This window comes from Mustela putorius, unplaced genomic scaffold, assembly GCF_011764305.1.
Source record: "Mustela putorius furo isolate JIRA1106 unplaced genomic scaffold, ASM1176430v1.1 tig00003987_pilon_pilon_pilon, whole genome shotgun sequence".
NCBI lineage: Eukaryota > Metazoa > Chordata > Mammalia > Carnivora > Mustelidae > Mustela > Mustela putorius.
In genome coordinates, this window is record NW_025422126.1 from 6,858,641 (window position 1) to 6,882,355 (window position 23,715).

Sequence of the window (23,715 nt, forward strand, 5' to 3'; positions counted from 1 at the left end):
CTTGAAAGTGTCCTAGTTTATGAGCTAGTAGTGAATGCAAGCACTAGCATAGGAAAACAGAAGTATTTTTCATCATTGTTATAGTAATGTATAGTTTGTTCTCTGCAGCTGCGTAGGCAAGGAAGAAGCTATATAGATGTGACACCATCAGTATTCCTTTACTTTATAGCTCCAGTGCTAGGATGTGAAAGCAGCTGTCATTATTTCCTGGCTCTTACACGTATTTAATGTCTCCATCAAGGACGGGAAAATAGTAGTCTTGAAATTTTCTTTTATTTGTTATTTTAAGTAATTAAAAAAAATTCCAACTTTTCTATTTGCATAGCGGTAAACTATAATAATTTTTATACAGAAAGTTTGTTGAAAATGTTAGTTACAAACATGATCCAAATTCATCATTTTAAAATCTGAAGGTGAGAGAAGGGGCGGCCACCTCTATCCTTACCTGAGTGACCCTTGTATCAAAACTATCATCCACTGATAATTATTTTTTCCTTCCAGTACTCATCACACAGTTTGTTGAAGTTTTATTGAACTATTAGAAGAATTACTGTTTTTCCAAAGGAAGATGTTATTACTTGAGATAAAAGGGGGGTTCCCTTGGCCACTAATGAAATATCTTTTTTTTTTTTAAAGATTTTATTTATTTATTTATTTGAGAGAGAGAGAGTGTGTGCCCTAGCAGAGGGAGGAGCAGAGGGAGAAGCAGACCACCCCATGCCCCAGGACCCTGGGATTATGACCTGAGCCAAAGGCAGACACTTAGAGACTGAGTCACCCAGGAATCCCATTACTAATGAAGTATCATTAGGCAAATTGAATATTCCATTCTTCTATTTCTCACACTATTTTTTCTAGGTATCCTCTGAAACTCTTGGGAATTTAGGACTTCCCTGTTTTCTCCTTTGCTTCTTATAGTATTCTGTATCTTTTTGAGCTTCAGGTAGTTATTGGGGAATTGAACAAAATATCTCAGAGGTTTCTTGGAAATTCACTAGAATTCGATAGAACATGAGAGCTATAAAAATAAACTCATGAATGCAGATACTCAGGGAAACTATGATTCTTTTGAGTCTTTGAGATATTTAATTTAGCTATTACTAAAATATTACTAAAAAATTAAAGCAATTCCTTTTAAAAAAGGTAAATAGTGGAAGTGGTAATATACAGACCAGAGCTGTCATTCTGACTATAGGGCTAATGTAGCAGCTTCTGTGTGGCTGACTGGGGGACAAGGGTATTCAGTGTCTACTTTTGTTGCAGACTAGAAACAGGCTATTTCAGAGTTGATGTATCTGTCTCTGGTTATTCTTATAAGGGCAGCTGGTGGTAAAGGGGGGAAGAGTCTTAATGGCGGCAACTTGGTAGGTGATTTCATGTTTAAAAGTGTAGAGATGGCTCCAAAGGTAGGGGGTATGTTCTTATGGTTGGTTTATGCCAAGGGGATGGAAAGGAACCCCTTAAATTTCAAATACGGGAATTCTTAAAATTTTGCCAATGAGAGTGGTTATTTGGGATTTGTCATATGAAAGTTTAGAGGATGATTTAGGAGTGCCTCGGTGGCTTAGTCAGTTAAATGGCTGCCTTTGGCTCAGGTTGTGATCTCAAGGTCCTGGGATCAAGCCCCATATCAGGCTTCCTGCTCGGCGGGGAGTTTCCTTCTTCCTCTCCTCTGCTGCTTCCCCTGCTTGTGCTCTCTTGGTTGTGCTCTCTCTCTCTCAAATAAATGAATAAAATCTTAAAAAAATAAATAAATAAAAGTTTGAAGGATGACTTAAAAACATTTTTTATTATGGAAAATTCCAATCACATGTAAGTAGAGAGACCAGTAGAATGAACCCCCATGAGCCCATTGCCCAGCTTCAGAGATGGACAATATATGGTCAGTCTTATTTCATCTATACCTGTTATTTCCCTCCACACACCGTTGACCTGGATGTTTGGAAGCAGATCCCAGACATTATATAATTTCAACTATAAATACTTCAGTATGTATCCCTGAAAAAAAGATCACAACTCACAATGCCACTATCACCTAGGATTTTTAACAATAATTTCTTGATATAATAAAATATTCAGTTCCTATCCAAGTATCCTGGATCATGCGTAAAAAAATTTTTTTAAATTGGGATCCAAAGTCCATACATTGATTGATATGGTTATGTCTTTTTAAACTTTATAAGTCTATCTTCCTTTTTTTCCCCCCCTTTGCAGTTTATTTGTTGAAGAAATCTGTCATTTTTCATGAGAGTTTCCCATAGTCTAGATTTTATTGATTTTTATCTGCATGGTGTGGTTTAACAAGTGCTCCTGTTCCATGTATTTCCTTCCATAAAACTGGTAGTTAAATCAAGAAGCTTGATCAGATTTAAATCTGATTGTTTTGGGGAGATGTGGGATTGAATATTTTTTTAAAAAGATTTATTTATTTGAGAGAGAGAGAACACGATTGGGGGAAGGGGGCAGAGTGGAAGAGGGACAAACAGACTGTCCCCTAAGTGGGGCTTGATCTCAGGACCCGGAGATCATGACCTGAGCTGAAGTCCAACACTTAACTGATTGAACATTTGAACATTTTTAATAATCTTTTTTTCCCCTTTAATTAGTTTTTTATTTGTTTTTATGTTTTTTAAATATGTAAGTACGTATGTACGTAATTATATTTTCTCTTTCTGTTTAATGGAAAGTAAAATACAGATACATACTGTGCACTTCAGTGTTGAAAGATAATTTTTAATTTGGTGGTTTTAAGTCTGGTGCTGGTAATACAAAATGATGGTGAAATGTGCTTTATGTGCATGGAAAGAAGTTTATTAGATGACTGCTTCATATTTGATTCATCTTCTTTTTTCTCCTGTAGATTGCATAGCTTTTTCTGTTATGTGTGTCCCTTCTTGTTCCTCATAAGCCACACAGGTTGATTACCGTGACCTTTCTACTTTTTATTCTACCTGCTTCTCAGATAAATCCTGATGCTATTGTCTTTTCTCATATTTTGGTGAGAGAAATTTTCTTTCATGTCATTCTTCAACTTATATTCTTTTGTGGACTTCATGAATTATTTACCCAATACTGAATCTGTCTCCCACTGACCTTTTATTTTATGTCCTTGACCCCACCTCAACCTGAGTAACATATTGCTTTCAGTTGTTTCCACTGAAAACTCCTGTTTTCTTCACTATATTGATTCTCTTTAGGGTCTCCCTAAATGGAGTTCCCGTTTTAACATTTCTGTTTCATGAAATCCTTTCCCTTATGAAATCCCCCAACCCTGTCATTTCAAAATGATCCTCATTTAGCACCTAAGTTTTTTAAAACCTCAAAGTATTAATGGATTAAATAATTTCAGAGAATAAAAGCCCATCAGTAATCCTACCACTGTATCACAATAGAGCTTTCCATTTTATGTATTAATGCATTTTTACCCATGTGAATAAATTATTTATTTATTTAGAATTAGAAACTCATACTCCCTTTGGTATTATACTTTCTTCAAAACATTCTTCTATTTTTCTAAATACCCTAATTATTTTCAATGCTATTTAATATTTCTCTTTCTATTGTAGTTTATTAAATTCTCTCAATGTTGGGTATTTAGAGTATTTCTAGATTTTGATATTATAGATTTACCTATAGCAAATATCTTTGTGAATTTAATTGAGCCCTCTCTTAAAATCAGTTTTCAGGAGCAGGATTACCAAATCAGAGGGTTGGAAATTATTTTTTATAAGTACTGTGTGAGTTTTTCTTTTCTTTTTTTTTTTTTAAAGATTTTATTTATTTATTTGACAGAGAGCACAAAGGGGGAATGAGAGGGAGAAGCAGAGTCCCCACTGGCCAGGAACCCCACTCAGGGCTTGATCCCAGACCTGTGGGATCGTGACCCAAGCCAGAGTCAGACACTTAACCAGCTGAGCCACCCAAGCTCCCTGAGGGACGGAATTTTGGGGGAGAGGTTGCTAAATATTATATTTTAGTTCCTTGAACTATATTATCTTAGAATATTTTACTAGTACGTTTCCACTGTTAAGTCTTTGTTCCTCCTATTCATAAAAGTTGGGAAGGAGTGTAATTTCTAGGATTAAAAAAAATTTTGAACGGCATACTGTTTAATCAGTCAGTTGTTTAATACTAGTTTTTTTTCCTTTAATCTCTATACAACAAAACACAGATAAGATTTTTAAAGCTATATACCTTCTTTCCTCTCCACTTAAATGATTTTTTTTTTTTTAGTGTGTTTTTGGCTTCATTCTTTCTTTGGGGCTCATGTTAAAACTCCAAGCAGTTCGTGTTTATTCAGATACCTGTGTAGCCTGAACTGTATTTAATGTCTTCAAATATGGCCTATTATGTTTGCTTCAGTGCTATTCACTGTTGCCTGTATTCTTTTGGCATTCAGATGTTTGATTGTTTTGGAGCTCTGGGTTATTAATACATAAACTGAATTGCAAAATTTGATAAGCAATTGAATGACTTCATATAAATCTGAGCAATTTTTTTTTTTCCTCAAAGATTTTGTTTATTTATTTGACAGAGAGATAGCATGAGAAGGCAGAGCGGCAGGCAGGGAGAGAGAGAAGCAGGCTCTCCACTGAGCAGGGAGCCCAATGCTGGGCTTGATCCTAGGAGCTTGGGGTCATGACCTGAGCCGAAGGCAGCTGCTTAACTGACTAAGCCACCCAGGCACCCCAGCAATTGGTTTTTAATAATAAATTTTTTATCTTATTATTATTTCATAAAACCAAAAGTTCAGAAGCAGAGAAGTTCCAATTAAGTTATTTTTTTTTTAAATTTTCTTTATTTATTTGAGAGAGGGAGAGTGAGAGCATGAGAGGGGAGAGGGTCAGATGGAGAAGCAGACACCCTATGGACTGAGAGCCTGATACAGGAGTCAGGGCTGGGACTCCAGGATCATGACCTGAGCCGAAGATAGTTGCCACCCAGGTGCCCCCAGTTAAGTTAAATAGCTCACTGAAGCCATCAAGAAGTTTTTTCTAGGCTTTCCTTGTATGTCAGCTTTTTTTTCAGGTAGCTCACATCATGCAGAATGAGTGCAGCAATTTCATGTATCGCATCCAGATATGACAGCAGGCACAGAAAGAAGAGACAATCAGTAGTACCCTTTTGTGAATCTGTCTTAGGAAAGAGAATACCTTTCCCAGAAGTTCCCAGGAGAAGGAACTTACGTCTTATTGGCCACAACTATGTCATACACCCTACCCTAAATTACTTCCTGGCAAGAGTAGTGGAGCCATCATGACTGGCTTAGATCAGTTAGAAATTGCCCTTTAGGGCTGGTTTGGGGTCCTCCATAAAATAAATGTCAGTACCCAGGAAGGTGGATCCTTTTGAGGGGAGAAAATGGGTTTTTGTTAGAAAGGACAAAAGGCAGAGGAGAAAGAATATTAACCGGGCAACTAGAAAGAAGTATATACTGCATTAGATTATTTGTAAATGGTTTTAGAAGAATTGACTTTTTATTTGGTCTTTTACATGTCAATGAGGTTAAATTGGTTAAAAGAATTGTTCAGATACCCTTTTTTTAATCTTTTTTTTTTTGGTCTACTTGTAATATCAGTTACTGAGAGAGGAGTGTAAATAACTTCAGCTGTAACTGTGGCCTTGTGCATTTCTCTTTACAGCACTATCAGTTTCATCTCCTGTATTTTGATCTCTTTTATTAGGTCCATGCACATTTAGGATTTCTGCCTTTTTATTAGTGAAGTGTATTTGACTTGTTTCTTTCTTTCTTTCTTTCTTTCTTTTTTTTTTAAAGATTTTATTTATTTGACAGAGATTACAAGTAGGCAGAGAGGCAGGCAGAGAGAGAGATGAGGAAGTAGGCTCCCCGCTGAGCAGAGAGCCCGATGCGGGGCTCGATCCCAGACCCTGGGACCATGACCTGAGCTGAAGGCAGAGGCTTTAACCCACTGAGCCACCCTGGCGCCCCTTTTTCTTTTCTTTTTTTTTTTTTTAAGATTTTATTTGTTTATTTGACAGATAAAGATTACAAATTGGCAGAGAGAGAGGAAGCAGGCTCCCTGCTGAGCAGAGAGTCCAATGTGGGGCTCAATCCCAGGACCCTGGGATCATGACTTGAGCCGAGAGCAGAGGCTTTAACCCACTGAGCCACCCAGGCACCCCTTGACTTGTTTCTTGATGAAATCACCCCCTTTTTATAAAATGTTGCCTTTTTTCTCTGATGATATTTCTTGTTTTAATGTCTACCTTTCCTGATATTAATGTAGCCATGCAACTTTCTTGTAAGTAGTGTTTGCATGATATATCTTTTTTCATCCTTTTACTTTTAACCCATCTGTCCTTTGTGTTTAAGATGCATCTCTTGGGGCGCCTGGCTGGCTCAGTCAGAGCATGTGACTCTTGATCGTGGAGTTGTAAGGTTGAGCCCTACGCTGGGTATAGAGGTTACTTAAAAATAAAATCTCTTTAAAAATTAAGTAAAGGGACGCCTGGGTGGCTCAGTTGGTTAAGCAGCTGCCTTCGGCTCAGGTCATGATCCCGGCGTCCTGGGATCGAGTCCCACATCGGGCTCCTTGCTCAGCAGGGAGCCTGCTCCTCCCTCTGCCTCTGCATGCCATTCTGTCTGCCTGTGCTCCCTCGCTCTCCCTCTCTCTCTCTGATAAATAAATAAAATCTTTAAAAAAAAATAAAAAAATAAAAATAAATAAAAATTAAGTAAATAAATATAATGTATCTCTTATGAACATTATAGAGCTAAGGCTTAGTTTTTTAAATCCATGACCACCTCTGCCTTTTAATTGAATTACTGAGTCTGTTTATATTTAATGTAATTATCAATATGATTGAGTTCAAGTTCTTCTATCTTGAGAATTGTTTTTATTCATCCTTTCTGCTCTTTGTTTCCTTTTCCCTCTTTTCTCATCTTTTGGATTTATTGATTTTTTTTCTAAAAAAAGATTTTATTTTATCTCTTCCATTGGTTTCTTAGCTCTGTGTGTGTGTGTGTGTGTGTATGTATACTTTTTTTATAGATACTTTTTAAATAGTAGTAGAGTTGGGGTCTCAACTGTCACATATGGACATTCTGGGCCGAATAATTCTTTACTGTGAGGGGCTAACCTGTGTATTATGGGATGTTCTATAGCATTTCTGACCTCTGCCTACTGAATAAATAGCAGTAGTTGTAGCCCGTCATGACAATGAAAAATGTCTCCAGATTGCCACCTGTGGAAGTAGGAGGAGGCAAGCTGCTCTTGGTTGAGAACTGAGCTCTAGAGCTTACATTTTGCATTTTTAATTTGTAACAGTCTGTCTTGAAGGAATATGCCACTTCCCATATTGCGTTAGAATCTTAGAATAGTACACTTCTATTTTATATCTCATCCTGTGCTATGGTTGTCCTGCATCTTAATTCTCTACATTACAAACCCCACATTGCATTGTTATTATTTTTGCTTTAGACAGTTTTCTGTTAAAGATATAATAAAAGAGGAGTAAAAAGTCTTATATTTACCAAGCTCATTTTGTACTTTTCCTCCTCTAGCCCTGGGGTCAGCCATTTTTCCAAGGAACCCTGATTCCATTAGTGGAAAGTAAGAATCTGAGTACTAGATATGCTACTGATATGTGTGTACATTTATATGTACACATATTTATATCTATATTTCTGTATATTGAAAACTGTGGGTTCATACTGATAAATCTAATTTCAATCAAACAGCTCTAGTTTTTTCTTTTCCCTTCTTTGATAGTGAAAAGCCTGACTTCCATTGTCTTCCATATATTGACTTATTTTGTCAGTTCCCAGTATGCAACCAGTCTGTTGTTGCTGTTGCCCCACCACCATGCAGTACCTCTCACTCCACTCAGGCTCTGACATCCTGTAGACTCCTGCATCACCCCACCTATTTCTGACACTCCCCACATCACCCTTTTGCATGGATGCCAGTCTCATCCTTCTCAGCTCTAATACCTATGGCTGGCTTTCCTCCCACCCAGAAGGCCTTTTCATTTAGTTTGGATTCTGATACTACCTTAGCTACCCCTTCCAGTGGACATTCTGCTAAAGCTTTGGGTCTGTTTGTTAGGTGGCTCACACTCACTTGCTTGGGCTCTAGCTCTACATGTGAGCTGTCTCCTGAACTTCCCCAGCATGGACACCCTCCTCATCCTCTCCTGATTCCCATGCTAGCCCCGTTTCTGCAGTGAGCTCTAACATTTCATGCTAAGCTACTCTTCTCTTTAGTTGCCTAGTTGTTCATCTTGCTTTGCACCAGCTGATAGCTTTAGTGCTGAATTGTTTGGGAAACAAAGGGCCGAAGGAAGAGGACATTTCACTTATTTAAAACAAAAATAGTCTTCATTACAGTTTATGGTAATAGATTTGTATAGTCATTTGATTATCTTCTCTTGTAACCTTTCTGAAGGTAAGGACTGTTTTATGAATACAATATGGTCCCAAGGAAATAGCATGAAGTATGTGCTCAGTAAATTTTTACTGAATGAACATTCTCAGATTAAGTACTTCAGTCAGGTCATACAGCTGTTAATGTGTTTATGTGTTGAAGGCACGATTTGGACATAGTTCTCTGATTCTAAAGTTATCCTAACTGCTTTTACATCACATACTTACACTATAAAAAACTATGGAGAACAGAGGGAGTTTCCCATGTACACAATTTATCTCAGTATAAGAGTTCATTATAGATTCAATATAAAGGTTAGAGCTTTTAAATAGTTTAGAAATAATATCATTCACTAATATAAAATTTTATATTCATGGAGTCATAAAATGTTGGTGCTGAATGGGGCTCCAGAGATAATCTCGTTCAGCACAGCTAAGCAATGTAACACAAACTTGTCAAATACTAGTATTTGGGGAGGGATGGGTTTGGGTGAGGTGGGAGAATGTGTAGGTAATGTGGATAAGCCCAGGTGATTCTGATTACACTCTTAGTCTCTTAAAATAGTTCTTAGTCTGTGACTTCACCTGATCCACACAGCAACCCTTAGAGACTTGCAGGGTAAGGAAAATTATCAGATGCAGGAGCTGAGGCCCCAGGAATTAGAATGACTTCCCGAGGTTTCTTTTCCATCGTTATCATTCTCCAGAAACATTTTACATAGGAACATGATAGTATTTAACATTTTTTCTATAATGCAATGTAATTGTCATAATGGGAGGTGTGGGAGAAGAAAGTATGAAATAGCCCAAGAATTTGGCAATTGGGCTAATAAATTTATGCTGTTCATTTCATTTCAGCAATGCTCAAAAAGTTGATGAGTTATATTCCAGGTTGTTAGGAAGATTAAATCATTTACAGATAATCATCCTGTTATGTAGTTGAGGAATTTTAAGAGAATTACTTGAGAAGTATCTGGGAGAGGGAAGGATTTCTCTCAAACTTGTACATCGTTAGTGTACGTTACTGGTACTTATCTATGCATGCTACTAATATTAGCATTGACTGAGAAGCAGTGTCTTAATACCTTATGTCATCAGAATTGTTTTGCTATGGATATATTGAGTATACCCGCTTGTAATTTTTCACAGATTACTTAATGACCCAGTTAGAGTTCTCAAGCAATGACTTTATTTTTTTTATTTTTTTATTTTTTTTAAGATTTTATTTATTTATTTGTCAGAGAGAGAGCAAGAGTGAGCACAGGCAGAGTGGCAGGCAGAGTCAGAGGGAGAAGCAGGCTCCCTGCGGAGCAAGGAGCCCGATGTGGGACTCGATCCCAGGACGCTGGGATCATGACCTGAGCCGAAGGCAGCTGCTTAACCAACTGAGCCACCCAGGCGTCCCTCAAGCAATGACTTTAATTTATAGATCATCAGAAATGAGATATAGGAAAACTGCTTTGCTATGCTGAGTAGTTCAAAAGATGAATGTTTCAGTGTGAAATATTTTCTCTGGCCTTGTTTAAATTGACTTGCTAGAACCTGAAAAGTAGTATTTTAAAAATGTATCACAAATAAGATTCAAAACTTAGTTTGCTGTGTTCTTATATTATTCACACTAAGAACTTGTGTTTTTCAAAAGAAAATTTATTGAGAGACATGTGAGTATTCCTCCTGTTATTTTCTCTCTTTTACTCTACTGTTCACCAAGGGGACATCAGTATTTTCAAGTGTGAGAGCAATGACACCTTCCTTGCCAAGTTTGAGGACTGTGTATCAAATATGTAAAACACCACATATTATGTATGACACTTAACAGGTGCTTGATCATTGTTTTTATTGATTTACCTAGTCTTTATTATCTACTACAAGAAGTAGCTTTAAGTATGCTTTGCTATTAAATAAATTCTTTGCTCCCTACTCTTTTGCAGGTGTGTCTACATCAGCGATCAAAATGGCATCAACCAGGCTTCCTTCCCCCAAAAGTTTAGTGGGCACCCCAACTCAGATTCTTGCACAGTTTCCTAAACAGCATCAACAATCTCCTAAGCAGCAGTTACATCAAGTGCAGCAGCAGACACAGCAACATGTGGGCCAGCCTGCACCAGTATCTCATCAGCAGCAACCTCAGCAGTCTCCTTTGCCACCGGGTATCAAGCCAACTATTCAAATCAAACAGGAGTCAGGTAACTGGAAAATGTTTATAAGATATAATTCTTCCCTAGTCACTGCTTCTCTGAAGACTATGAGTATATATGGATATACAGTTTCCTCAAGCACCAGAATTTAAATTCCAAAATATGTTTTGAGAGCCTCCTGTTGCAAATACTTATATAAAGAAGTAGAGCTTGGGCATAGAAATGAGAAAAAAAGCAATTTGCTCAGCAGGAAGTTATTTTCATTGAACTCTCCAGGGAGGTAAGGAAGCTGAGGAAGCAAACCCAGATTTTAGAATTATATTCTGGATGCATTGGGGTTATAGAATGTAGGCAATTGAAAAATTAGTCTGGAGTTTTGTGTTAGAATGCTGTATTATGAATTTGGCATAAAATGGTATGAGCAGAAGCGCTAGGATTATAAGACACTGTGTACAATAAAGTTTGTGGAATAATAATTTGGGAGTTTATTGAAAGCATCTCTAGGACAGTGGGAACTCAGGAGTAGGAGTCAGTTAGTTTAAGTTATTGAATCATAAAGTATTGAATAGAGGTGAACTGGGTGGCTCAGTTGTTAAGCGTTTTGCCTTCAGCTCAGGTCATGATCTCAGGGTCCTGGGATCGAGCCCCGTGTCAGGCTCCTTGCTGGAAGCCTGCTCCTTGCTGAAAGACTGCTTCACCCTCTCCCACTCCCCCTGTGTCTTCCCTCTCTCGTTATGTGTCTCTCTCTCTGTCAAATAAATAAATAAATTCTTTTTTTAAAAAAAGTATGAATAGAAAAGCAGGTAGGATGGGGATTCAAACACAGGGAAATTAGAAAGACTCTTAATATACTTTATATCTTTAAGAAATAGAAATGGCCTTTTTTCTTCCTCCAATGAATCTGGACTTTATTTGGTGGTAAAAGAAGTGTTTGAAGATGCCAGCATTTTCAGTTTCATTTGTTTTATTTTTTGATAGGAACATTTTGTTATTAGTTTTTGATATTTGCCTGACATATTTCAAACATTGTATTATAGATGTACAACATAGTGATCTATGTATATATTTCAAAATGATTACAGCAAGTTTAGTCAACATTCATTATTATACATAATCATATTTTTTTTCTTGTGATGAGAACTTTTAAGATTTATTCTCTAAGCGGGACACCTGGGTGGCTCGGTGGCTGCCTTCGGCTCAGGTCATGATCCCAGCATCCTGGGATCGAGTCCCACATCGGGCTCCTTGCTTGGTGGGGAGCCTGCTTCTCCTTCTGCCTCTGTCTGCCACTCTGCCTGTGCTCACTCGCTCTTGACAAATAAATAAATAAAATCTTAAAAAAAAAAAAGATTTATTCTCTAAGCAACTTTCAAATATAGTAAAGTATTGTTAACTATAGCCACCATACTATAGGTTACATGCTTAGGATTTATTTATCTTATAACTGGAATTTTATACCTTCTGACCACCTTTACCTATTTTGGCCAGCCCTCCATCCCTGCCTCTGGCAACCACCAATATTCTTTGTATCTGTGAGTCTTTTTTCTGTTTGTTTTTTTAAGATTCTACATGTAAGTGAAATCGTTCAGTATGTGTCTTTCTCTGTCTTATTTCACTTAACATAAGGCCCTCAATGCCCATCCACATTGTTGCAAATGGCAGGATTTCTTTCTTTCTTTTTTAGTTTTTATTTTAACTCATTAGTTAACATACATTGTATTAGTTTCAAGTGTACAATATAGTGGTTCTACAGTTCCATATATCACCTGGTGCTCATCACAAGTGCACTCCTTAATCTCCATTACCTATTTCACTCATTCCCCCACTCACCTCCCTTCTGGCAACCATCAGTTCTCTGTAGTTGAGTCTGTTTCTTAGTTTCTTTCTCCCCCTCTGCTTCTCTCTCTTTCCTTTTGCTCATTTGCTTTGTTTCTTAAATTCCACATTTCAGGGAAATCCTGCAATATTTGTCTTTGTCCAGCTGACTGACTTTTTTAGCATTATGTTCTCTAGCTCCATTCGTGTTGTTGTAAATGGCCAGATTTCATTCTTCTTCTTTATGGCTGAATAATATTCCATCACACACAAACACACGTATACACACACATAATGTCTTCCTTCTCCATTCATCTATCAGTGGACACTTTGGCTACTTCCATAGTTTAGCTATTGAAAATAATGCTGCAGTAAACACAGGGGTATATGTATCCCTTCAAATTAGTGTTTTTGTATTCTTTGGGTAAATACCCAATAGTACGATTGTTACATCATAAGGTAGTTCTATTTTAACTTTTTGAGAAACCTCCATACTGTCTTCCACAGTGGTTGCATCAGTTTGCATTCCCAATAGGAGTGCACAAGGGTTCCTTTTTCTTCACATCCTTGCCAACACCTGTTGTTTGTTGTATTTTTGATGTTAGCCATTTTGGTGGGTGTGAGGTGTTATCTCATTGTAGTTTGGATTTGCATTTCCCTGAGGATAAGTGATGATGAGCATTTTTTCATGTGTCTTTTGGCCATCTAGATGTCTTTTTTGGAGAAATGTCTGTTTATGTCTTCTGTCCATTTTTTAGTTGAATTATTTGGTTTTTAGGTGTTGAGTTTTATAAGCTCTTTATATATTTTGGCTATTAACCCTTTATCAGATATCATTATATTTTCTCCCATTCCATAGGTTTTAGTTTTGTTGATGTTTCCTTCACTGTCACTATACATATACAGAAGCTTGCTATTTTGATGAAGTCCCCAAGTTATTTTTGCTTTTGTTTCCCTTGCCTTAGGAGACTTATCTAGAAAAAAAATTGCTACAGCCAATATCAGAGAAGTTACTACCTGTGTACCCTTCTAGGATTTTTATGGTTTTAGGTCTCACATTTAGGTCTGTAATCCATTTTAATTTATTTTTGTGTATGGTGTAAGAATGTGGTCCAGTTTCTTTTTCTTTCTTTCATTTTTTTTTTTTTAAAAGATTTTATTTATTTATTTGAGATAGAGAACGGGAGAGAGAGAGAGAGAAAGCAAGCACCAGTGGGGGAACAGAGGGAGAAGCAGGCTCCCGCTGAGCAGGGAGCTTGATGTAGGGATCATTCCCATGACCCAGAATCATGACCTGAGCCCAAGGCAAATACTTAACCGACTGAGCCACCCAGGTGCCCCAAAAGTGGTCCAGTTTCATTCTTTTGTGTGTTGCTGCCCAGTTTTCCCGATACCATTTGTTCAAGATACTGTCTTTTTCCCATTGGATGTTCTTTCCTGCTTTGTCAAAGATTGATTGACCATTTGTTTAAGGGGTTTATTTCTGGGTTTTCTGTTCTGTTCCAGTGATCTTTGTGTCTTTTTTTGTTTTGTTTTGTTTTTTTAATATTTTATTTATTTATTTGACAGACTGAGATCACAAGTAGGCAGAGAGGCAGGCAGAGAGAGAGGGGAAGCAGGCTCTCTGCTGAGCAGAGAGCCCAATGGGGGCTCTATCCCAGGACCCTGAGATCATGATCTGAGCCGAAGACAGAGGCTTAACCCACTGAGCCACCCAGGTGTCCTTATGTGCCAGTACCACACTGCTTTGATGACTACAGCTTTGTATTATAACTTGAAATCTGGAATTGTGATGCCTCCAGCTTTGCTTTTCTTTTTCAAGATTGCTCTGGCTATTTGGGGATTTTGTGGTTCCATACAAATTTTAGGATTGTTCTAGCTCTGTGAAAAATGCTGGTGGTATTTTGATAGGGATTGCATTAAATGTGTTGCTTTGGGTAGTATAGACATTTTAACAACATTTGGGCTCTTAGTCCAGGAACATGGAAATGTCTTTCCATTTCTTTGTGTCATCTTCAATTTCTTTCATCAGTGTTTTACATTTTCAAAATATAACTCTTTTGCCTCTTTGGTTAGTTTAATTCGTAGGTATTTTATTGTTTTTGGTGCAGTTACAAATGGGATTGTTTCTTTCTTTCTTTTTTGCAGCTTCGTTATTGGCATATAGGAATAAAGCAGATTTCCGTACATTGATTTTTGTATCCTGTGAATTTTCTAACTTCATGTATTAGTTCTAGCAGGGTTTTTTTTTTGGAGTCTTTTAGGTTTTCTATACAGTGTCATGTCATCTGCAAATAGTGAAAGTTTGACTTCTTCCTTACCGATTTAGATGCCTTTTCTTTTTGTTGTCTGATTGCTGTGGCTAGGACTTCCAGTTCTATGTTGAATAAAAGTGGTGAGAGTAGACAACATTGTTTTGTTCCTGAACTTAGGGGGAAAGCTCTCAGTTTTTCCCCATTGAGTATGATTTTTGCTGTGGGTTTTTCATAGTTGGTCTTTATAATGTTGAACTTCGCTCTAAACCTGCTTTATTGAAAGCTTTTACCATGAATAGACATTATACTTTGTCAAATGCTCTTGCTTTGTCTACTGAAATGATTATATGGTTCTTATCCTTTCTTTTATTGATGTGATGTATCATGTTGATTGATTTGTGAATATTGAATCACCCTTGCAAACCAAGGATAAATCCCACTTGATTGTGGTGAATGATTTTTTAAAATGTATTGTTGGATTTAGTTTGCTAGTATTTTGTTGAGGATTTTTGTGTCTTTGTTCATCAGAAATATTGGCCTGTAGTTCTTTTTTTTTTTCCCTCCTGGTATCTTTTTCTGGTTTTGGTGTCAAGGTGATGCTTGTCTTATTCCAAAAATTAATTTTTAATTATCTCTTTTGAATAGCAGGGGTAGGAGATATTAAAAAATTTCTAGTGAGCAAGATGTAATTAATCACACAAATTCTAGTATAGCTCATAAAAGCTGTATGATATTATATACTTATTATGTTGTCTGGATTTACTTTTACTCTATGTGAAATGCTTATAAAAGCTTTTCTAGATTGACTCAAAAATCTGTCTGCTAACCCTATTTTCCCCATATGCCTTAAGCCTCAACTGTGGAGTCTTATGCCATGATTCTTTAGGAAGTCTAACCATCATAGGTATACAAGGAATATGTTATTAATAAAATTCCACTAATAGCTCTGAGTTGTTCATTCATACTAGATTTTGATTCTGTCTGGTTTATCAGTTTTTCCTTTTATGGATCATGTCTTGGGTATCAACTCAAAATACTTTGCATAGCTCTAGATTTTAGCATTTTTCTCTAAAAGTTTTATATATTTTTAATTATTTTTATTAACATAATGTAATATTTGCCCCAGGGGTATAGGTCTGTGAATTGTCAGGCTTACACATTTCACAGCACTCACCATAGCACATACCCTTCCCAATGTCCCTAACCCAGCTGTCCCTACCCCCCACCCCCCAGCAACCCTCAGTTTGTTTTGTGAGATTAAGAGTCTCTTATGGTTTGTTACAGTTTTTTTTTTTTAGTATCTAAGCCATAGTTTATTTTGAGTTAACTTTTTTTTTTTTTAAAGATTTTATTCATTCATTTGACAGAGACCACAAGTAGGTAGAGAGGCAGGCAGAGAGAGAGGGAGGGAAGCAGGCTCCCCGCTGAGCAGAGAGCCCGATGCAGGGCTCGATCCCAGGACCCCGAGATCACAACCCGAGCTGGAGGCAGAGGCTTTAACCCACTGAGCCACCCAGGTGCCCCTTGAGTTAATTTTCATATAAAGTATGTGAGGTTTAAGTCAGGGTTAATTTTTTTGCCTGTGGATATAGTTGCTTCTGTGCCCATTGTTGAAAAGGCTGTCATACTCTACTGAATTGCTTTGACACCTTTGTCAGAAATCAGTTGGGCATATTTGTGTGGGTTTATTTCTAGGTACTCCATTTGTTTCATTGATCTTTGTATCTCTCTCTTTGTTAGGACCATACTGTCTTGATTACTATAGCTATATAGTAAGCTTTAATGTAGATAGAGTGACTCCTTCCACTTTATTTTTCTATTTCAAAATTATTTTAGCTATTCTAGTTTTGTTGCCTTTCTAATTTAAGCTTAAATGTATCTGTGTACAGTAATACCTTACTGGGATTTCCTAGGAATTACATTAAACTTCTGGATGAGTTTAGAAAGAATTGACATCATGTTGAGTTATCCAGTTCATGAACAGAGTGTGGCATTCCATTTATTTAGGTCTTCTTTCACTTCTTTCATCAGTGTTTCACAGTTCTCAGTATGCAAATCCTGTACAAGTTTTGTTACATTTATACTTAACATATTTCATTTTCTCTGTGTTGTTTTATTTTCATTTCTCATATTGAGAGTGAGTTTGAAAAACTCTTTATGTTTGAGAGCCCTTTGTATTTCATTTTTTTGTGTACAATCTGTATTCATTGTCCATACTTCTGCTGTGGTATTTTTCTTATCAATTTCTGGGAATTTTACTATATCAGGATAATTAGCAAACCCTGTGTGTGTTTCATGATTTGCAGGGATTTTCCTCCCAGTTTGCTTGTCTGTTAACTTTATTTATGAGGACTTATGCTGTATAGATCTTTTTTTGTTTTTATATAGTTGAATTTATCAGTGTAGTCTTTAATGCTTCTAGATTTTTAGTTATGATTCACATTTTCTACATTTAAATATTTTTCCAATTTATCCCAGTATGAGGAATTGATTACGTATTGCAGTCTTGGGAAGTTGGTCTGTAGTTTTCTTTTTGTGTACAGTCTTTGTTAGGCTTTAGTTTAATATTATGTGCTTTTGAGAAAGAATTGCAGTGTTTTCTTTCTTAAAAATGCTTGGAATTAAAAAAAAGCTTATTGAGTTTTAATTTATATACCATTCAAATAACCATTCAAGTGACAGTTTAGTAGTAGTTAGTATATTCACAGATATGTGTGACCATCACCACAGTTAATTTTAGAACATTTTCATCACTTCAGAAAGAAACCCTGTAACCTTTAGTTATCATTCTCTACTCCCTATGACAGCCTCTCCAGCCCTAAGCAACCACTAATCTACTTTCTGTTTTTGGATTTTTATATGAATGGTCTCATGTAATATGTGGTCTTTTGTGACCAGTTTCTTTCACTTACCAGTGTTTTCAAGGTTCATACATATATTGGTATTTAATTTGTTTTTGTGGCCAAATAATACTTCACATTTTGTTTATCCATTTGTCCACTGATAATACATTTGGATTTTTTCCACCTGTTGGCTGTTATGAGTATATTCTCTGGAAAGTATTCATGTGTAAGTTTTGGGTATTCAGTTCTCTTGTGTATATATTTTGGAGTGGACATGCTCAGTTTATGGTAACTATAATTGTTTGAGAAACTACTAGACTGTTTTCCATAATGACTGTACCATTTTACATCTGCATTTGTGTATGAGGGTTCCAGTTTCTCTGCCTCCTTTCCAACACTTGATATTCTCTGACTTTTTGATTTTACCCCTCCTAGTTTCTATGAAGTGGTATTTCATTGTAGTTTTGATTTATATTTCTCTGATGACTAATGATGTCAAACATCTTTTCCTCTGCTTATTGGCCCTTTTTATATCCTCCTTGGAGAAATATTTATTTATATCCTTTGTCCACTTTTAAATTGGGTTGTCTTTTTATCAGTGAGTTGTAAAGATTTGTTTGTTGTTGGTTTTTTTTTTTTTTTTTAGTTTACATATTTTTTATATTAAATCCTTGTTATTAGATACATGATTTACAAATATTTCCTGCCATTCTGTTGGTTGTCTTTTCACTTTCTTGGTGATGTCCTATTACAGAAGTTTTTTTTTTTTTTTTTTTTTTAAAGATTTTATTTATTTATTTGACAGAGAGAGATCACAAGTAGGCAGAGAGGCAGGCAGAGAGAGAGAGGGAAGCAGGCTCCCCACTGAGCAGAGAGCCTGATGCGGGACTCGATCCCAGGACCCTGAGATCATGACCTGAGCCGAAGGCAATGGCTTAACCCACTGACCACCCAGGCGCCCCTACAGAAGTTTTTAATTTTGGTGATGTCTAGTTTATTTTTTCTAATGTTCCTTATGCTTTTGGTATCATGTTTAAGACTCTTACCACATTCCTGATCATAAAGATTTATTCTTTTTCTAAGTGTTCGGTAGTTTTATCTCTTAAATTTAGGTCTTTGATCCATTTTGAGTTAATTTTGTTATGTGTGAAGTAAGCCTCCCATTTTGTTTTTTTGCATATGTCTATCCATTTGTTCTAGTACCATTTATTAAAAAGACTATCCCACCCCACCCTGCTGCCTGCTCCGTTGAATGGTCTTGGCATCTTGTTGAAAAATCATTCGGTTTATTTCTGTGCTTTGAATTCTATTCCATTAATTTGTATGTGTATCCATATGCCAGTGCCACATTGTTTTGGTTACCATTGATTTGTAGTATGTTTTGAAACCAGGAAATGTAATTGCTATTATCTTGTTCTATTTTTAAAGATTGTTTTGACTGTTTGGGTTCCTTGAAATTCCATACGTATTTTGGAATCAGCTTATTAGTTTCTGTAAAGAAGTCAGCTGAGATTCTGATAGGGATTGCATTGCATCTGTGGGTCAGTTTAGGAGTATTACCATCTTAATAATGTTTTTTGACCCATGAACACGAGATGTTTTCCCATTTATTTAGATCTTCTTTAATTTATATCAACAATGTTGTGTGGTGCCTAGAGTATAAGTTTTACACTTGTTTTGTCGAATTTATTCCTAAGTATTTTTTTGAAGCTACCATGAATGAAATTGTTAATTTCATATTTTGGATTATTCATTGCTGATTTATACAAATAAAACTGATTTTTGTGTTGTTTGATACCCTGTACCTTTGCTGAAGTCATTTTTAGTTCTAATAGTTTTAGGTGAATTTCTTAGGATTTCCTCGTAAAAGATCATGTGATCTACAAATGGAGATGATTTCTGCTGTTATAGTCTGGATGCCTTGTTTTTTTGTTTTTTTGGAGGGGGGAGGTTTATTGTTGTTGTTGTTATTTTGCCTAATTTCCCTGACAAGAGTCTCTAGTAAAATGTTGAGTATAACTTTTAAGAGTGCGTATCATTGTTTTGTTCCTTGTTCCTTCTTTTCATAGAACTTCTTTTAATGTCTTTTGTAAGGCAACACATTATTACTAGCAACAAACTCCATTTTCATTTACCTGGTAAAGCCTTCATCTTCCCTATATTTCTGAACGATAGCTTTGCTGGATATTGGATTCTGCATTGGCAGTTTCTTTGAATACTTGGAATAGTTATTTCTTAATAACTGCTGAGAGGTCAGTTATTAACCTTAATGCGGTTCCTTTATAAGTGACGCTTTTTTTTTTCATTACTTTCAAGATTTTTCTGTTGATTTTGACTTTCACCATTTTTAGTATGATGTGTCTGTTTGTAGATCTCTCTGTGTTTATTCTGTTTGGTGTTTGAAGAGCTTCCTGGATGTTTAAGTTACTGCTTTTCAATAAATTTAGGACATTTTCTGCTATTTCTTTGAATATTTCTTCTCTTTTCTTGCTGTTCTTTTCTTTTGGTAGTTCTCTTACTATAGGTTTGAGCACTTTTTCGTGTTCTACATTTCTCTGAGGTTCTGTTCATTTTTCTTCATTCTTTTTTCTTTGACATTTTTCAGCTTTTATAATCTCAGTTGCTCTTTTTTATTTTTTTAATATTTTTTTCTTTGTTGGAGAGAATGAGAGAGAGAGGGAGAGATAGAGAGAGAGAGTGCGCGTGAGAAGGGGGAGAGTCAGAGGGAGAAGCAGACTCCCTGCCAAGCAGGGATCCAGGGAGTCCAGGATCATGACCTGAACTGAAGGCAGTCACTTAACCAACTGAGCCACCAGGCGCCCCACATTTGATTTTTAATTTTTTTCCTGCCAGTTCAGATGTACTCTTAAGCCCCTCTAGTGAATTTTTTATTTCCGTTATTATATACTTTTTAATCCCAAATTTTCCCTTTGGTTCTTTTTTTGTAATTTCTTCTGTTTTATTAATATTCTCTGTTTGATGCAACTTTGTTGTCATACCCTCTTTTACTTTTCTATAATCATGCTTTCCTATACTTCTGTGAACATGTTTATAACGGCTACTTTCAAGTCTTTTGTTGTTAAATCTGACATATGATGCTCTCATAGGGAATTTCTGTTGCCTGCTTTTTCCCCCAGTGTATGGGTCATATTTTCCTGTTTCTTTATACATCTCCTTGTAGTTTGTTGGAACTTAACACTCTAGATATTTATATTGCTAATTGAATTTATTTTACTTAATTATTTTTTTAAAAAGTAGATTCCTTGTCCAACATGGGCCTTGAACTTAGCCTGAGATGGTCACATGTTCTACCAAACTAAGCCAGCTAACAACCCCTTGATATTTTAGATATTAGACATTATATATTGTAGCTATAGACATTATATATTGTAGCTATAGACATTATATATTGTAGGTAGACACTGGTCTTGTACCTTCTCAATCTGTAATTTTGTTGTTGTTGTTATTTACTTCATTAAATGTTGTTTAGTAATTAGGTCACTTATTTTAGTGAAGTAATCTTCTGATGGTGTTGCTCAGGGAATCACAGCTCTTGGTATGCCCACAATTGTTCTGAGATGACAGTGATTCTCTCCTGCTCTTTCTCTGACCACACCCAGCTGTCAAACTACATTAACTGCTCTACTGTTTTCAAAAGTGTCTTGGAGTCTTAAGTTGCTTTGCGAACTAGTTTAAATTGTGGCTTCTTTGAAGGAATAGTTTCAGAGGTGTATTTGTTCCTACCACAAGAAGGTTCCTTCCAGGGACGCCTGGATGGCTCAGTTGGTTAAGCAGCTGCCTTCGGCTCGGATCATGGTCCCAGCGTCCTGGGATCGAGTCCCACATCGGGCTCCTTGCTTGGCAGGGAGCCTGCTTCTCCCTCTGCCTCTGCCTGCCGCTCTGTCTGCCTGTGCTCACTCTCGCTCCTCTCTCTCTGACAAATAAATAAATAAAAAATCTTTAAAAAAAAAAAAAAAAAAAAGAAGGTTCCTTCCAGCTTCATTATACCTCAGTTCTCTCCTGCAAGCTATCTGGCCTATTGTCTTGAATGTTGGTGGTGGTTTTTTTTTTTTTTTTTTTTAAGATTTTATTTATTTGAGAGAGAGAGCAGAATGAGAGAGGACATGAGCAGGGTGAAGGGCAAAGGAAGAGGGACAAGTAGATTCCCCTCTCAGCAGGGAGCCCTACTTGGGCCTCAATTCCAGGGCCCTGAGATTATGATCTGCATGAAAGGCAGATGCTTAGCCAGCTGAGCCACCCAGGTGCCTCGAATGTTTTTTTCTTAAATCCATAAATTTTCTTCCAGTTGCCACATCCTTAGCTGTTCTTGAGAGGTTGAACTTCTTCATGTGGTATTACAAATGAAGTCAGTTCCTTTGGGAAGAGATTACAGACTATCTGTTTTATTATCTATTTCTACTCTCAGGCAGCTCTGGAGCTCTTCTCTGAATGACACTGCTGCTCTAGAGGCTTGAGCATTCAGTGAAGGCAAGGGTTGGAGTGTGGGCAGTAACCTGATATACCGTCTTGGCTTGCTTCTCTAGAGCCACCACCTCACAAGCCAGGGCAGTGGTGATTAGGATTCCAGTTTCTCAGTAGCGTTGTGCCCAAAGTCTAGCCTTTGTTCCATAAGTTGGGGGCTTGGCCAAAGAAGGGAATGCTCACTTCTTGACATCACTTGCCTGGGGCTTAGCAGTACCTACCTGGGGGCAGGATGAGGTAAACTGAAGTCTTGGGGCTCCTCAGAAGTAAACCCTCCAACAAGGAGCTCAATAAGCGGAAATCTTGTGTTCTTGACTACAGCAGTCTGGAGAGGAGTTTGCCTCATTCGTAGTGGGTAGGGAGGGACAAGTCTTAGTTTAAATACCACAGATCTCTCCTTTCTTTCTTTCTTTCCTTTTTTTTTTTTTTTTTTAAAGATTTTATTTATTTATTTGACAGTCAGAGATCACAAGTAGGCAGAGAGGCAGGCAGAGAGAGAGGAAGGAAGCAGGCTCCCTGCTGAGCAGAGAGCCTGATGAGGGACTCCATCCCAGAACCCTGGGATCATGACCTGAGCCAAAGGCAGAGGCTTAACCCACTGAGCCACCCAGGCTCCCAGATCTCTCCTTTCTTACTGAATTTTTCTGCATATTCTTGAATAAATTTTTCCTCATTTGTCCTTGGGACTATTTCCTGAGCTTCTCATTGGTATCATTTTACTAGTTCCATTGGGTTAGCAGATTAGCAGAGCTCCTCATGCTCTCTTGTCAGAAATTGATCTCTGAATGGTTTTTGTTTTTAATTGAGATATAATTGGCATATAGCACTATTAGTTTTCAGTGTATAACATAATGATTTGATTGATATATATATATGTATTATTAAATACTCACCCCAACAAGTTTAGTTAACATTTATCACTGCACATTAACAAATTTTTTTTTTTTCCTGATGATGGGAACTTTAAAGAGGAATGGTTTTAAAAACATTGTAATTATCTTTTTTTTACAGGGCTGTGGAATTGTTCTGTGAAACTATCTGGGCCTGCTATTTATTGGTGAAGGGGGAGGAGTTCCTTAAAATTTATTTTAAAGAAATTTGTCTATTTAGATCCCTGTCTTTTCTGAAGTCCGTTTTGATAACTAATATTTTTCTAAATAATTATCTGTTTGATCTAAATTTTCAATCTATTTGCATAGGACTGAGCAAAGTAATCTCTTATGATTCCATTAAGTTTTTTCTGACTATGGTTATTGGGGGGGTAGATGTAGTTATTTTTATATGTCTTAAGCATTATTATAATTCACTAATGAGGTAATACTGGAAAAAAATTTTTTCTCTACAATTTGTCTGGTTATGATTTATTATAATCAGGATTTCTTTATTTCTACAATAATAGTGCTTTATTGAATTCTTGCTGTGTATTAGGCACTTTACAATTTTGATTTATTTAATCTTTATAACAATCCAAGAATGTCTATACTCATAGTATCTTTATTTTATGGATGAGAAAATTGAGCTATAGAGAAAATAATTTGCCCAGTTATGCCTAGGTGATGATCATAGTTTTAACTTCTTAGTTGGCCTACAGAAATGTAAAATTATTTAAGGTTGTTAAATAAATAGATGTATTTACTTCCTAATGTCTCAATCTAAATCACTATCCAAAAATTAATATAATTTTTAGTTGTCTATGACAATATACTCCATCCCATGGATTTTTTCAATGAAGTTAGTGGGGTGAAAAGGGTTACCAAATTTTCCTTCCTCAATTAACAATTAGTACTTAAATTTGT

General features: G+C 36.5%; 1 protein-coding gene across 14 annotated transcripts in view; it reads left to right on the plus strand.

Moving 5' to 3' along the window:
- The window catches only part of EMSY (EMSY transcriptional repressor, BRCA2 interacting), an 89,891-nt gene that overhangs the window by 28,155 nt on the left and 38,021 nt on the right, over positions 1–23,715 (plus strand). For all 14 annotated transcript variants that reach the window (XM_004767996.3, XM_004768005.3, XM_004767999.3 and 11 more), the window contains one exon: positions 10,318–10,572. In XM_004767996.3, the coding sequence (XP_004768053.1) occupies positions 10,318–10,572 (255 nt within the window). The remainder of the gene's footprint in view (positions 1–10,317; positions 10,573–23,715) is intronic.